The following is a 15,898-nucleotide window of genomic DNA, read 5'->3' as shown; positions in this document are numbered from 1 at the left end:
AAAGCTGGCAGGCTGCAGCAAAGCAGAAGCAGAGATGCTTAGAGCCCTGAAAACTCCTTGTAAAATCTGATACCCCCCCAAAGTGTGCCTGAGTCTTCAAATCAGCATGGCAGAGTGAGCTGAAGCCCCGTGCCGCGGGGCTGGGAGCCACAGCAAATTACCGAGGCTTCCCTGAAACCTCCAACCGGCAGTTTATCTGGGATGTTCTGTACTAACGCCGCCTCTCTCCAGGACTTCTGTTTGGATAGGAACTGCAGAGAAGTCCTGGAGACACGGGGCCAAACCCTCAGCTCCTGCCAGCTGCGGTTCAGTGCTCCCAGGCACGGCTCCGGAGCTGGGTTCCCCAGGGTCTGGCTTAATTCCTTCCCCTGGGACTCGCAGTGTCCAGGAGGGTGATGTAGGCGGAGGAGAGGATGGATGGCAGCGGCAACCAGGAAAACCTCCGCTCTGGGCTTGCTGTGGGTGTTCCCCACCTCCAGCAAGCGCCATCCTCGAGGCTGCGCAGGGACGAGCCGTGGCCAGCCCTGTCTCCAGCTCATCCTCTATTCCCGACCAGAGAGCGAGGCATAGACTCTTTTAAGATTAAGTTCAAGGAGGGCCAGCTCTGGAGTGGCCAAGTTTTGCCTCCCTTTGCCCGCAGGAAGGTGGGTTACGCTGCCCTGCCGTGTTTAGGGGGTGGCATCCCCTGTACCCTCACTAAATGAGACCCCGGATGGGGCGTTGGGCTGGTTTGGAGGGAGCTGGGAGGAGCGGTGGTAACTCTCCCTCCTCTGTGGCTCCTGCCCTGAAAACACCTTGAAACCTGGCTCTGTTGGGAGCAGGCAGCTCCACTCGTCCACCCTCCTTCCAGCCAAGCTCCTGCTTCAAAAGGGTCTTGGGACTCCCCCCGTCCCCTTCCCGGCTCTGCTTCTGCCTTGCTGCATCCGTTCAGCGAGTTCATTGTCCCACCTCCTCCGTGCCTCAGTTTCACCAAAGGCAACCATGAGCTTCGGTGAGCACTGAGGCACCTCTGATGGCTTTGGGGTAACCGTGGAGCTGCTGCGGACCCTGGCAGGGACCTGCCGATGCTGCAACAGCAGCAGTGGGGTTCATCTGCGGCTCTAAAACCCGATGTTCAGCTCCAAACCCTGCTCGGCACCTTCTCCAGGCGCACCGAGCTCCCCGCAGCCCTGCATGCCGTAAGTAGGAGCCGCCTATGAACCATGAGGTGCCAGCGCCAAAAAGGAGGGGGTTTGCTGAGCAGAGCTAGGCTAAACCCCAATTAAAAGGCTGTTAATTGGGCGAGGGGGTATCAGGGCAGCAAAACCCCCGAGGGGACGGCTGGCTGCCCCGCTCCCGGGCTGAGCTATTCAGGAGAGTCCGTCGCAGAGCCCTGACGCCGTTTTCTTGCTCTTGCTTCTCTTTCTCTCCCTCTTTGGGATTTGTCTGTTTTAACCGTTTCCTCCTCTGCGTTGACTCTTCCATTTTTTAATTCCCACCGTGTGGCAACACCTCCGTTGTGCTCGGTGACTCCTCAATTCCTCTTTCTTTTCTCTCCCTCTGTTATAATTTGTGGTGTATTTTTTGCGTTCCTGGGGCTACAAACTTCCTGACTCTCACCCTGGATTTTAATTACCAATTTACATGCATATATATATTCCTTTGTGTTTCGTTTCCTGTGTTACCTTTCGTAATAACCTTGTTGTTCCGTGCTTTATGTCTTTTTGTTTAATTACGGCTTGGTTTTTATCCATATAAACCTCCTTCATGCTTATTTTTGGTTTTATGCTGCTTTTTTTTGTCCCTTCCCCACCTCTCCCAAACGCACCTGGTCCCTGCGTGACGGTGTCCCCCCGTCCCCCTTCCTTCCTTCTCTCTCTTGCTTTCGCTTGTCCCACCCATGAAAAATCCTGCAGGCTTTTACGGGCTGGATGAATCTGACCTCGACAAGGTCTTCCACTTGCCCACAACCACTTTCATCGGTGGAAATGAATCGGCTCTTCCGCTCCGGGAAATCATCCGTCGGCTGGAGGTGAGGAGGGCGGGGAGGGCTGTGCTGTTTGCAGCCCAGGGTGGGGGCAGAGCAATTGCTTTTTGGAGGTCCCGGGCCCTGCTGCTGCCCACAGCCTGGGTCAACCTGCAGATTTTAAGCTTTTCAGGTTGGGAGCTGCTCCTCGGCGCTTGCCCTACGTGTAACAGCCGCCCTGTGTTACCTGGTCATCTCTGATCACCTCCAGCTTCACGCTGCATTGGGGCAACACAGTTGATCTACCCAAGGTGGAGCAAACCCCAGGAAACTAAATATTGCATTTTTGGAAATCTCTCCAGCTACGTTTTTCCAGTTTAAAGCAGCAAACGGTGCTGGGAGAGCAGAGGAGTGGGCTGGAGGCAGGCGATAACCCCCTCTGTGTGCTGCTGTAGTGCTGCTGCCCTGCATGGTGGCCCCTTGGAGGGTCTTGGTGCAGGAGCAGCTCCAGCCTGGGGCTGGGGCTTGCAGCTCTTGCAGCTTTCCTGCCAAATTTCATACGCTGCTCTGCCTGGTCTGAGAGTACAGACGGCTCCCAGGCAAGCTGCAGGCTTATCGAGATGGTCTCTACTGAGACAGGTTGACCTTGGGAGAAGCAAAGCTGCGTCAACATCTTAGATAAGCTGCAAGAACGGGCTCCTTCTTTTTTGCGGGAGGTTGTTTTGCGGATTCTCTCCCTGCCGTATGAAGTGGGGTTGTGGAGCTGGTCACAGTTGATGCCACCGAGAGAGAAAATCTCGTCTCCGAGGTTTATGTAAAGGACTCGAGGGTGTGATCCTGGGCTCCTCGAGGAAAGGGAATTAAACACTTTGATGCTGGGTCATGTGCAGGGTCTGAGCTGCCCTGCAGCATCCCAGGATGTCCCCCGCAGCGTCCCCTTTCCCGGGAAAACAGCTCAAACCAGGCTCCCAAAACGGGGCTGGTGCAGTACTGGCGGCCGGGCACTGCTCACGGGTCCCCCCAGGCTGCCATCGCAGGCGGCGCTTGCCGGTGTTCCGGCAGCGCGATGGGGCTGCCAGGCAGGAGGGTTTGTGTGTCCGCTCTTTGTCTTGCTGCAAGGTTAAAGAGGGGAACAAAAGAGTCCCTGGCCCCGTGGTCTGAGATCATGCCTGTCGTTGCGGGGGGTGAGGAGGTGCTAAAGCCCTGGCTGTTGTCTCACGGCCCTTCTTCTCCCATCGTCGGGGCAGATGGCGTACTGCCAGCACATCGGCGTGGAGTTCATGTTTATCAATGACCTGGAGCAGTGCCAGTGGATCCGGCAGAAGTTTGAGACCCCGGGCATCATGCAGTTCACCAACGAAGAGAAACGCACGCTGCTGGCCAGGCTGGTCCGCTCTACCAGGTACCCCAGGGGGGTCTTCACCTTTTTCTCTTGTCTTCCCTCGCTGCACGGGGTGGTTTGCTCCCAGGGCGGAGCGATGCGGTCACCACCTGAGTCACAACTTGACGTCGTCTGTCGTGGTCGGCTTAATCAGCAAGGTGACGCCAGTGAGCTGCCGGGCTGGCAGGCTCAGGTGCTGGCAAAGAGCCCGAAAACATGGATGATCCTGAAAGAAAAGGTCTAAAAATAAGGTTTAAGTGCAGCACAGTGTTGGGGCGGGGGAGTGGCCAGCCGGGCTGTGCAGGAGGGGACTGGGGTGACCCGGAAGGCTGTCGGGCTGCTGCACGATGCCTGCTCAAGCATCACTGGGTCCTGTGGCTTCCTCGGTGCGGTCCCCATCCTTTCTCTGGTTTCTTCCCTCAGCTGTAGCCCTGGCACTGATCCCTCTCTCCCTTTGCTTTCCAGGTTTGAGGAGTTCCTCCATCGGAAATGGTCTTCAGAGAAGCGTTTCGGTCTGGAGGGCTGTGAAGTGCTGATCCCAGCCTTAAAGACCATTATTGATAAGTCGAGTGAGAAGGGAGTGGATTATGTTATCATGGGGATGCCCCACAGGTAACCCTGCCTCTCTCCACAGCGGTGCTTGGGGTGCAGAGGAGGGGGATGCGGCCGGGGTTCAGCACTCGAGGGCAAACTGGTTTCTGCCATCACCTAACTGGTTTTGGCTGGTGGTGAACCTTAGCTGGAGAGCTCAGGTCTTGGCTGCTCTCTGCTCATCGTAGAGTTTTCAGCTTCAGCTCGTTTGTAAATTCATTTGGAGAGGGGGGGTGGCTCAAGTGGCAGAGCTTGAATCCCAGAGCAGGATTTGGCCTGCCCGCGCTGGGGCAGCTGTTGGGATGCGGTAGCGGCCAGTCCATCCCTGTGCTCAGGGGTCTGCAGTCTCCTTCTTGGGTGAAATTGCAGAGCCCCCTCCCCGGTTGACCCTACAGTTGGAGCGGGAGGTGTGGAGCTGTTGCACCGCCTTTGCGTGACAGGGTGGGGGGGATGGCGGGTCGCAGTCGGCACTCGATGCCAAGCTGGCACTGCTAGTTGCCAGCAACGGTCTGGCTTTTGCAGGGGACGCCTGAATGTTCTCGCCAACGTGATCAGGAAAGAGCTGGAGCAGATCTTCTGCCAATTCGACTCCAAGCTGGAGGCTGCTGATGAGGTGAGTCTTCTCCTCTGCCCGTAGCAGGTTGCTGTCGCCTGTCCCCATGCAGTCCCCGAAGGCTGTGGCTGTGCAGCGTGAGCTGGATAGTGCCACCGCTTGTGGTGTCACTCGGTGGCATCGGTGTCACAGGATTTCCACGTCACACACACACTCGTGTGACTGAAGCCTTCAGGTCGGTGCCAGTGCTTGTCCCAGGGGGGTGACATGTGCCCTGGCCGCTGCTGGTGTCTCCAGCACAGGCTGGGGGGTCAGCACCTCTCCATGGGCGTAAAGCAGCCTTGGGGTGAACGACGAGGTGAGGGGAAAGTGGCCAGGAGCAGAGGTTGGCCTGTACCCTTGCAGCAGCCCCTGGTCCCCATATGGGGCCCTAAATTGGCTCCAAAAGCCCTGAGGCTCGAATCGCTTGTGCCGCAGGCTCTGTCACTGCGATATACTCATGCTTCAAAGCTTCCAGTACCATAAGCTGGGATGATACGGCTTTCGGAAAGCTGGGCTGGGCTGGCTTTATCCTGCCATGCCCTTCAGGTGGGGTTTTGAGGTGAGAAGGCAAGCACCCTGGGGCGTCGAGGTGCCCCGACTGGGAACTGCAGCATATTGTGAGTGGTGCCGGGGACAGCTGTACTGCCACAGTGTGGGCAGGGTTTAGGTGAGCGTTATCCCAGCTCTGTTTTCCAGTGTCTTCCCCAAACCCACCACACTTGCTTCTTCCTCTGCACCTATGGCCTTACATAGATGGGCTTGATGTGGGTCTGAGGTTTGCTGGCGGTTTGGCACCTGGAACAGGCTACTTTTGATTTGCTGAATGCCAGGTCAGCTCCTAAAGTGAGTGCCTGCTGCTTTCTGCCAGTGCCTCCAAAAAATGCCCCCTTTTTCCAGCCCCTGGGCTCAGCGCTGCCCTGCTGAAGCATGGGTCTCCGTCTGTGTCCCAAAAGCTGCTCACATTCCTGGGGATGACTCTCCTCTCCCCTCCATCAGGGCTCCGGTGACGTGAAGTACCACCTGGGAATGTACCACCGTCGGATTAACCGTGTCACCGACAGGAACATCACCCTTTCCTTGGTGGCAAATCCTTCTCACTTGGAGGCAGCTGATCCCGTTGTTCAAGGCAAGACTAAAGCAGAGCAGTTTTACTGTGGGGACACGGAGGGGAAGAAGGTGAGTGGTGCTGTGATGCCTGCAGTGAAGTGGCCCAGGCTGGATGGGGGGCGGCGGGAGGCAGGCTGGTGGGAAAGCGAAGAAACCCAGCTCGTTTTTCTTTGCCGTGCCCCTTCCCCTGGCTTCACCCTGCTATCACCCTGACTTTGCTCCCCCATCCTTCCCCGCTATCTTTGGAAATAACTTTGGTAGGGGCTCACCCACGCCAGGCTCCCATTGCTGCTTCCTCCACCTCTGAACGACCGGCTCAGCCGGGCTGCGGGGAGCAGCAGACACCCAAACCCCTGGTTGGAAAGCAGGGAAATGAGGGGTGCTCCCGAAAGCCAACCTGAGCATCGCAGCTCAGAGGGCTTGGCAGTAGGAGCCTCAAGCTGAAGGATCTCAACGTGATCAGGGATAACCATTCCTGGGGCTGGGAAAGCTGGAGCCGGCAGCAGGAGGCAGCTCTCCGCACCCAGGTGGGAGAGCAGGCGGGGAACAGGCTGCGGTGGGGGGTTTATTTGCGGTCTGATTCATCGCAGACCTGTCTCCAACACCAGGAAGTGGAAGGGTGAGATCAAAAGTGCTTCCCTTCCTCCTACACCCCAAGGGCTGGATATAAACAAACTCTATCCTCATCTGACAGGCGGCATCCTCAGCCAGCCCCTGGGTACGCTAGCAAAATAACGTCACCAAAGCCGGAGCGAGCTCCCGGCCCGACTCCTGCCCAAAGGTCTTCTGGGGTGAAAACATGGGGGAAAGGGGCATTTTTCTTGTCTTCCCCCAGTTAGAAAAAGGCTTTGCTTTGGGACATGTGTCATTGGGAATGGGACTCGCCTCCCAGCAGCTGTGTGCCGGGTGTCATTCCGCTGCCCGATCGAGGCACCCTGAGTGTGCCACCGTTGTTCGGGGGGAGAAGTGGTGGCCGCAGCCTTCTCCCTGGCAGTTGCGCCAAGCGTGGCTGGCTCCACTCCGATCCCCTGAGAAAGCATTGGATGCGTTGACGAGCTGCTCCCTGTCCTTTCTGGGATGCCGAAGGCTCACGGGGATGAGACTTGGGCCCTTTCCTGGTGGCTGCCCCTGCCCGCCGTCCCCGCGGAGCCCCTCCTGACCGCTGTGGCTTCACGTCCCCCAGGTGATGTCCATCCTCCTGCACGGAGATGCCGCTTTTGCTGGGCAGGGCATTGTGTACGAGACGTTCCACTTGAGCGACCTGCCCTCCTACACCACCCACGGCACCGTCCACGTCGTGGTGAATAACCAGGTGAGGAGCAAATCCCCTGCGTCCGCGGGGGTCCCTCGCAGACCAACCTCTGCAGGCTCAGGTCTGGATGGTAGCTGGCAGCAGGCAGTAGCTGTTTCCTAGCCCATGTTCCTGGCATGAGCCATAATCCTGGGGTCAGCAGGGAGTACTTTATACCCAGCTGCTCAACAGCAGCAGCTTTCGAGTCCAGCCTGGTGCAGAGGTGGTGCAACCTGGTGTGCGAGATCACGCAGGACTGTTCTGTTCTGCCCCTGCGTAAACCGGAGACATTTCACTGGGACCAGCCCATCCCCGTGGGTGCAGCAGGATGATGGCCCAGGCGCAGGGACCGGGACGGGCTGCGGTACCCGGGGTGCAGGGGACGGACAGGTTGCGCTACGACTGAGCGGCACAGCCGTGGGGGAGCCGCCAGCTCAGCTGCAGCAGCTGAGGTGACCTCAAAGCAATGTGTGCACTCGCCTGGCGCTTTCCTGAGCCGGTAACATGCAGCTGCCCTGCGTCGAGCCAGCTTTAATGTCAGCGTCCAAAGAAGTATTTGCGTAGCAGAGCCATGTTCCAAATCCTTACCACTGTGCTGGTCCTGTTCCCTCTCACCCGCTACAGATCGGCTTCACGACAGACCCCCGGATGGCCCGCTCCTCCCCGTACCCGACCGATGTCGCCCGCGTGGTGAACGCACCCATTTTCCACGTCAACGCGGACGACCCGGAGGCTGTTGTCTACGTGTGCAATGTGGCAGCAGAGTGGCGAAGCACCTTCCATAAGGATGTGGTGGTGGATTTGGTAAGAAACATGGCACGAGGCTTTATCCTAAAGCTGTGGCTCTGCTGTGAATGCTCGCTGATACCTCTCGGGGTGTGTTTTCTGAAAGCTGAGGTTTCTCTTCAGGGCTTCTCTGGCCCTTTTGACGTGAGGGGAGGGAAGAGGTGGTGTAAAGCAGGGCAGCGAGGCTGTAATAGCACTTGGAGAGGCGACACTGGCTCTGTATGGAGCCTGCCCTCGCTTCCTGCATGGGGGAGGACACACTTGGGTCCCTCCTGGGCTGTTTCAGACCCTTCCTAGCAGAGAAACCCAGGCACCTCTGACTGCTTTTGGAGCTGTGGATTGCAGGCAGCTGCTTTCAAAGGCTCTTTCTCTTCCCGGCAGGTTTGTTACAGGCGCAATGGTCACAATGAGATGGACGAACCCATGTTCACACAACCCCTGATGTACAAACAGATCCGGAAACAGAAGCCAGTGCTGCAGAAATACGCAGAGCTGCTGATTTCCCAGGGGGTGGTGAATCAGCCAGAGTATGAGGTACTGTCCCTTGGGGCCTGGGAGGAAAACTGCGGGCGGCACCTCTGGGGAAAACTACTTGTTTGGTTCAGACCTGGGTGTGGACGATGGGATGGGGCCCGTTTCTGCTTGTGCTTGTCACCTAAAGGTGGCAGAGCTGTGCTAGGGTTGGGCGAGCGCTGCAGACCTGGCAGCGACGGGGTTAGGAGCCGAGGCTCGTCCTTGGACTGTGCCAGCTCTGAACAGCGCAGGAACATCTAGTTCAAGGATTGCCCTGTGATCAGTGCGGCACAGGCCATACGGCGCTGGGCCACTGCAGCACGGCTGAGACCCACAGGAGAGTTGGACTCTGCAGCGCTCGAGCTCGCTGAGGCCTGGGGGTATCTGGAGCAGGTTCCCTGCCCCGGCTCTGCTGCCCTGGCAGCACACGTGGCAGCAGCTCTGCCAGCTCTTCCTTGCCCCGGTACCGCTTTGCAGCATCTTTAGGATTGAATGTGAGTCATCGGTTTGGATGGCAGCACAGGGGCCTCCAGCAGCAGCTCTGCTCTCTAAGGCTGAGCTGCGCAGCCCTGGGTCCCCTCTGCTGTGGGGATCGGCTGTGCCCTCCAGCACCGTTGCAAGCTCACGCCGAGGCCCCCAGGCTTGGTCTCCTTGTTTGGAGACCCCTCGCTAATGCTTTTCTGCCTCCTGGTTCTGCCTTTCAGGAGGAAATTGCCAAATACGATAAGATCTGCGAGGAGGCCCATGCGAGATCCAAGGATGAAAAGATCTTGCACATCAAGCACTGGCTGGACTCACCCTGGCCTGGTAAGTTGCTAGCAATGTTTTGGAGGTCCCTAGCAAAAAGCCTGGCCTCTCTAGAGCCGTGGCAGCGATTTTCTAGTAGATCACCCTGGTGGGGAGGTGGGGTGGTGCTCTCTGCTCCTGGCATCCCCACCCTTGCTTGAGGGTGTCTGTGACCTGAGCTCTTCACATGGAGCTGGGCATGGCTCCCACAACACGGTGGACTGCTCCTTCCCTTGCAGGTTTCTTTACTCTGGATGGTCAACCCCGGAGCATGACCTGCCCTTCCACCGGTCTGAACGAAGAGGACTTGACGCACATTGGTCAAGTGGCCAGCTCGGTGCCTGTGGAGGATTTCACTATCCATGGAGGTAGGAGTTTGCGGAAGCTATGCCAGAGTGGGTGTTTGTTCCAGAGAAGAAGCAGGATAGGGCTGGAACGTGGCCTGGAAGGAAGGGACCTCTTACAGTGCTTTGATATGTGTGGCCAGCAGGTCGAGGGAAGGGATTCTCTCCCTCTACGCCATTCCCCCGCAACGCCGGCTGGAGCACTGCATCCAGCTCTGGGCTCCCCAGCGCAAGAAAGACACGGACCTGTTAGAGCAGGCGCAGAGGAGGCCACAAAAACGATCCCAGGGCTGGCACAGCTCTCCTGGGCAGAAAGGCTGAGAGAGCTGAGGGTGTTCAGCCTGGAGAAGAGAAGGCTCCAGGGAGACCTTCCTGTCACCTTTCAGTATATAAAGTGGGCTTATAGGAAAGGCACAGAGAGACTTTTTACCAGGGTCTATAGTGACAGGACAAGGGGAAAGGGTTTTAAGCTGAAAGAGGGTAGGTTTTGATTCCACGTAAGGAAGAAATATTCTATGGTGAGGGTGGTGAGACACTGGAACGGGTTGCCCAGGGAAGACGTGGACATCCCATCATTGGAAGTGTTCCAAGTCAGGTTGGCAGGCGCTTTGAACAACCTGATCTAGTGGAAGATGTCCCTGCTCATGGCAGGGGGGTTGGACTAGTTGACCTTTGAAGGTTCCAGCCCAAACCCTTCTGTGAGTCTACAAGAATTAGTTCACGAGGGAGCTGTGGTTAAGGGAAGTGAACTGAGGAGTAGCTCTTCCTCGGAGATGATCCTCCCCTGCAGTCCTGATTCCTTGTCCCTGGTTCATCCCTCCGGCAGAGGTGGATCTATTCCTCTGCCCATGGGCATTTGCAGTCTGTTCAGTCCGTGGGCAGGTTGTGGGACAAACGGTGTCACTGGAGCTTCCTGCCGCGCCAGCTACGAACCGGCTTCTGTCCTGGCAGGTTTGAGCCGTATTCTGAAAACTCGTGGTGAGATGGTGAAGAACCGGACGGTGGACTGGGCCCTGGCAGAGTACATGGCATTCGGCTCCCTGCTCAAAGAGGGCATCCACATCCGCCTGAGCGGCCAGGACGTTGAGAGGGGAACGTTCAGGTAAAGCCGTGCTTTTGGTGGCCGTAAAGGCGATTTGAGCCTTTCCAGAAGGGATCCGAAGGGCGATGATGGGAGTAATTCTTTCCCCTCTTTCAGCCATCGCCACCACGTCCTGCACGATCAGAATGTGGACAAGAGGACCTGCATCCCCATGAATCACCTCTGGCCCAACCAGGCTCCTTACACCGTCTGCAACAGCTCTCTGTCGGAGTACGGCGTCCTCGGTGAGCGAGGAGGTCTGCGCCCACCGCCCGAGGGTGAGGCCGCTCCGGGAGGGTAACCCCCTCACTTCTCTCCCATCCCTCAGGATTTGAGCTGGGCTTCGCCATGGCCAGCCCCAACGCCCTGGTGCTTTGGGAAGCCCAATTCGGGGACTTCCACAACACCGCTCAGTGCATAATCGACCAGTTCATCTGTCCTGGGCAGGCCAAGTGGGTCAGGCAGAACGGCATCGTCCTGCTGCTTCCCCATGGCATGGAGGGCATGGTAAGGACCACCCAGCTCGCGGGGACCCAGGGGTGCCCGTTGCCTGGCCTGCACCACAAGCAGAGCCGAAGGCAGTGGCGGCAGGTAGCACTGCTCGCGGCACGGCCATGCCCGGCATCGGCTTCTCGCGCCAGCCTCACCCTCCCCGCTCACTCTTCTCCCTGCGTGGTCCCTGCAGGGTCCCGAGCACTCCTCCGCCCGCCCGGAGCGATTCTTGCAGATGTGCAACGACGATCCCGACGTCTTCCCCGTGAGTGGCGGCTGCGCTGAGCTCAGCCCGGCACTTCTGTGTCCTGGATCTGACCGCTGCCTTGAAATGGGGAGGGGGGACAATAACACCCGGGTGGACTTGGCGCAACGCTGCGGTCGGGGCGGGTGTCACGGAGCCAGTAGCAGGAGGCGTGGGACACCCTGGGCTCGTGCTGCAGCTAAGAGGGTTTGGGGAAAGGGGCTGAACCTGGTGCCCAGGCTGCACCGCCGCAGACCCTGGGGCTGCTGCACAGCATGAGGCAGAGGTGACCCCAGAAGTGGTGCGGGAGGGGGCTGCTGGCTGCCCCTGTGGCTGCCCCAAGGTAGAGGGCACGGACCTGCAGCCTCTCCCAGGTCTCCGTGGGTCTCTATGTGGTCTGGAGGGGGAGGAGGGAGGGAGGAAGGGCTGGGTACCACTCTTCTCCCCACTGCTGGAGCTGCGAGGCCAAGAGGCACCTTGTGTTTCTTGAAATCCCCTCGACCGCGCTCGCTGAGGCAGAAACTGGACGACTTCGATGTGCGCCAGCTCTACGACTGCAACTGGATCGTCGTGAACTGCTCCACTCCAGCCAACTTCTTCCACGTCCTCCGGCGCCAGATCCTCCTGCCCTTCCGCAAACCGGTCAGTGCTGGCAGCTCTGCACCCGGCTCGGTGCCAAGGCAGGGCAGCCCTGCGTCCCTGCCGAGCCTGGGGACGGGACTCGCGGCGGGCTTGTTGTTGCATCTCGGCAGCAAACATGGGCAGTTTGCCTCTGCCCGGGCCAAGGACATCTTGGTGCTCGGGGCTGGCTCGGTACGCGATGTGCTGCCGGCCGGCTCGTGCAGGCTGGGGTGGCTGCAACCCTTTCCCGTGCTCTGCAGAGAGGTTGGAGACGTCGGGGCCAGTGGGCATCAGTAAATAACCCGGTCCAGCCACTTGCCTTTAGCTCTGGACCCGGGGGAGGCAGGTTCCTGGCAGCACCTCAGCCTCTTCCCCAGGGGAAACCCAGACTGGGAAAGCCGGTGCTGTCGGAAACCGGTGCCCAATCTGGTGGAGCATGGCAGCCGAGCGAGGAGCAAATCTCTTGCGGCTGCTCCTATGCTCAGGCAGGGGAGGGCAGACAGGACGGGCAGGTCGGTGCTCCGGCCTTTGCAGGGGAGGTGTTTCTGGCGAGGCTGACGGCCTTGCTCTGCCTCTTCCCCCCTCCAGCTGATAATCTTCACTCCAAAGTCGCTGCTGCGCCACCCCGAAGCCCGCTCCAGCTTCGACGACATGCTGCCAGGTACGAACAGTGCGGAGGTGTTTGTTTCCCCCCCGTGCCGCTCTGCGGGATGAAGGGTGAAGGGCAGGAGTGGGCCGCCTCGGGTGAAGTCCGCCTGGCAGCAGCCTCCCCATGCCAAAGAGCGGCAGAGCGAGGCCGACGCCACCGGCATCGGGGCATCACAGACAGCCCGCGCGGGGAGCTCTGCGCCGGCGTGGCACGGGGGTTGCCCTCCTCCCTCCCCGCTCCCCTCCAGTGCCGAGGCCGTGTGCTTGCCCCGGCCGTGGCTTGGGCGTGCTGGCTGCAGCCATCTGTCCGGCAAACTGGAGCTACCCCTCGTTAGTGCCGAGTCTGGCACCCCAGGGAGACGTGACTCTGCTTCCCAGGCTTTGCCGTGGCGCTTCCTCCATCGGCAGCCACTTCCCGCCGGAGCAGCGTGGCCGGGGTTTGGCAGCCCCGAGGCCCGCAGAGCCATGATGGTTTCTACTGGGAGCCGGACCCAGTACCAGCTGGTCTGGCTCTGCCTCTCTGGTTTGCCTGCCCAGGCTGGGGTCCCAGGAGGGGCTGGCACGGGATGCAGGTGCAGGCAGCTGCCGGCACGGTGCCCCGGAATGCTGCGGGTGACGGTGCCATCCTCTCCCTTGGCAGGCACCCACTTCCTCCGTGTCATCCCCGACAGCGGTCCCGCGGCCCAGAGCCCTGAGCAGGTGAAGCGGGTGCTGTTCTGCACCGGCAAGGTCTACTACGACCTGACCCGCGAACGCAAGGCCCGGCAGATGGAGGCCGATGTGGCCATCACCAGGGTGGAGCAGGTGAGCAGGGTCCAGCCGCCGCCGAGCCCCCGGCCTGGGGGGTGCCGTGGCTCCCGTGACACCACCGTGACGCTGTTGTGTGTCCCCCCCCCCAGCTCTCCCCGTTCCCCTTCGACCTCCTCCAGCGGGAAGCCCAGAAGTACCCGGCCGCCGAGCTGGTATGGTGCCAGGAGGAGCACAAGAACCAGGGCTACTACGACTACGTCAAACCCCGGCTCCGCACCACCATCAACCGTGCCAAGCCCGTCTGGTAGGGACTCGGGGGGTGGCTGTGATGCTGCGGGGGGCGGGGGGGGGGGGTCCTGGGGGACTGTAGACCCCCCCTCACCCCCTGCCTTCTCCCCCGCAGGTATGCGGGGCGGGAGCCGGCGGCTGCCCCCGCCACTGGCAACAAGAAAACCCACCTGACGGAGCTGCAGCGGCTCCTCGACACGGCCTTCAACCTCGACGCCTTCAAGGACCTGGCCTAAGCGCCAGCTTGGCGGCGGCAGCATGCTCCCGTCCGTCTGTCTGTCCATCTGTCTGTCCCCTCGCTCGCCTCCCCTTCTCCCTCCTTAACTACAGACCTTGTAAAACCCCACGCCGGCGCCTGGAGTCCTTGTCCGACTCGCAGCGGGGCCGGCGGTGGTGCAGCCGCCGCGCTGGCAGGCGAGAGGGGCTGGGAGCTGCCCCCCACCCCGACCCCACCGTAGGGGGTGAGACCCTCCAGCCCCCCCCCACCCCCCCGGAGGGGCTGCTCCCCGCAGCTCTCTGCTGGGGGGGTCCCGTGCAGCGGCTCCCAGTTCCTCCCAGTCTGGTGTCACGCTTGCCCCTGCAGCTCCCTGGGGGGAGCGAGACGGGGTGGCAGCCCCCCCCCCCAGGGTGTAGGCAGGTCTGGGGGTGCTGCCCCCCCCCCCCAGCTTCCAGGGCACCCGCAGGGCGGTTTGCCCGTCCCTGGGGAGCACTGTCCCCCCCACCCCGGGCCCGGACCCCCGCTGCCGCTCGGTGCCGTGGCCTCCCACGGGGGTGCTGGGTGGGGGGGGTGACCCCGGCCGGGGCTCGCTTTGGGCTTCCCCAATAAACACCGAGTCCTCCCGGTGCCACCCGGGTCCTGCTTCACGCGTGGGGTGGGGGGAGCCCGGAGTGGGGTGGGGAGGGGGGCGGTGTGGGTGCGGCCGCGCTGTCACACGCCCAAGCGCGCGTCGTGTCTCTGTCACACGGTCACCCCGACTGATGGGGGGGCGGGGGGCGCGTCCCCACGCACACGCTGTTCACGCACACGCGTGCACTCTCCCGCGGCGTGGCACGCAGCTCTCGCTCCCACCCCTGCACCCACAGGCACCGGTCACGCCACCCCACGCGTGCGGGGCAGCCCCCGGCCCCGCACAGCCGCACCCCGCGGCACACGCGCGGTCGCGCCCCGCTCCCCCCCCCCCCCCCCCCCGCCGTGTCACGGGCGCCGCCCGCTCATCGCCCGCCTCGCTCGGTGCTCGGCTGCCCACGCCTGGCGGGGCGGGGCGGGGCGGGGCGGTCCGTGCATACTGATGAGCTCGCGGCCCCATTGTGCGCGGCGGCGGCGGCGGCGGCGGCGGCGGCGCGGGCTCGGCCCGGTTCGGCTCAGCTCGGCCCGGCTCGGCCCCGCCCCGCCCCGCCCCCGCGCGCCCCGCCCCGCCCTCCCGCGCTGCCGCCGCCGCCGCCGCCGCTGCCGCCGCCGCCGCCATGGAGCCGGGGCCGCGCGCGGGCTGAAAATCCCGCGCAGCTTCCGCGCAGCCGCGCGCGCCCGGCGCCGCCAGGGCCATTTTGGGGCCGCTCGCGACGGTGAGTGCGGGCAGCGCCGGGCGGGGACGGGGACGGGGACGGGCAGCACCGGGCGGGCGGGTGGGTCGGTCCCTACGCGCAGCCCCGCGCCGCGGCTGAAAATGGCCCTCGCCGCGCCCGGGGGCGGCGGGGGGCGGTTGCCATGGCAACGGCAGGGGGCCGGCCCGGCCCCGGGGCCTGTCCCCGCGGTGTCACCGGGGCCACAGCCGGGGGGGGGGAGCTGTCACCAACGGGGGGGCCCCGCGCGGCGCCTCCCGGGGAGCCGGTGCAGGCCCGGCGCGGCGTGGGTGCCCCCCCCCCACCCCCGTCCCCGTTGGCGGCCCCGTCCCGGGGGCGGGGAACGGAAAGCGCCGGGGTGACCCCGCGGGCTGCCCCGCTGCCGGGCCGGGCTGGGAATGCCCCGGGCGGCGCCGGCGGTGGACGAGGGGCGATACCGAGGGCGCCCCCCCCCCTCCCCCTCCCCCGGGTCTCGCCCCGGAAAGTCCCTGCCGTTTCCCCCGCCCCCCCCCCCCCCCCGGGGGAAAGCCCACGGCACGCGCGGCCCCGGGGGACCGGTACCCGCGGGGGTTTTTGAGGGGGGGCCCCCCCGGCCCACGGCGGGGCCCGGGCGGTGGGGGCGGGCGCGTCCCGGCCATCTCCCCGTGCCAGGCCCGGGCAGGACGCCAAGTCCCGGTGCCGGAGGCCGGGGGGGGCCGTGCGGGCTCCTGGCCTCCCGCCTCCCCGGTTTTGCTCCCCCCCCCCCCCCCCCCCCCCGGTGTCCCTCCCGGGGGTGGCCACCCCCTCAGCCACCCTTCCCTCTGCCTCCCGCAGCCCCCGGGGACGGGGACGGTGACGCCGTCCCGCAGCGCCCGCCGCGGCCTCGAAGACCAGCC

The 15,898-nt window shown here is 62.5% G+C and overlaps 1 protein-coding gene across 4 annotated transcripts in view; it reads left to right on the top strand.

The window, feature by feature from the left end:
- Positions 1-13,809, top strand: part of OGDH (oxoglutarate dehydrogenase) — a 36,207-nt gene extending 22,398 nt beyond the window's left edge. For all 4 annotated transcript variants that reach the window (XM_059831476.1, XM_059831473.1, XM_059831475.1 and 1 more), the window contains 19 exons: positions 1,896-2,011; positions 3,193-3,347; positions 3,792-3,938; positions 4,440-4,530; positions 5,509-5,688; positions 6,803-6,931; positions 7,535-7,714; positions 8,078-8,230; positions 8,914-9,016; positions 9,235-9,363; positions 10,291-10,441; positions 10,538-10,665; positions 10,749-10,927; positions 11,106-11,177; positions 11,676-11,798; positions 12,366-12,438; positions 13,066-13,229; positions 13,325-13,479; positions 13,579-13,809. In XM_059831476.1, coding sequence (XP_059687459.1) covers positions 1,896-2,011; positions 3,193-3,347; positions 3,792-3,938; positions 4,440-4,530; positions 5,509-5,688; positions 6,803-6,931; positions 7,535-7,714; positions 8,078-8,230; positions 8,914-9,016; positions 9,235-9,363; positions 10,291-10,441; positions 10,538-10,665; positions 10,749-10,927; positions 11,106-11,177; positions 11,676-11,798; positions 12,366-12,438; positions 13,066-13,229; positions 13,325-13,479; positions 13,579-13,699 — 2,549 coding nt within the window. In that variant the 3' untranslated portion in view covers positions 13,700-13,809. The remainder of the gene's footprint in view (positions 1-1,895; positions 2,012-3,192; positions 3,348-3,791; positions 3,939-4,439; positions 4,531-5,508; positions 5,689-6,802; positions 6,932-7,534; positions 7,715-8,077; positions 8,231-8,913; positions 9,017-9,234; positions 9,364-10,290; positions 10,442-10,537; positions 10,666-10,748; positions 10,928-11,105; positions 11,178-11,675; positions 11,799-12,365; positions 12,439-13,065; positions 13,230-13,324; positions 13,480-13,578) is intronic.
- Positions 13,810-15,898: the final 2,089 nt, after the last annotated feature.

The sequence above is a fragment of the Gavia stellata genome, chromosome 31 (genome assembly GCF_030936135.1).
Source record: "Gavia stellata isolate bGavSte3 chromosome 31, bGavSte3.hap2, whole genome shotgun sequence".
In the NCBI taxonomy this organism is placed as follows: Eukaryota; Metazoa; Chordata; class Aves; order Gaviiformes; family Gaviidae; genus Gavia; species Gavia stellata.
The sequence above is the reverse complement of the archived record's forward strand: the minus strand, read 5'-3'. Positions and strand labels throughout refer to the sequence as shown.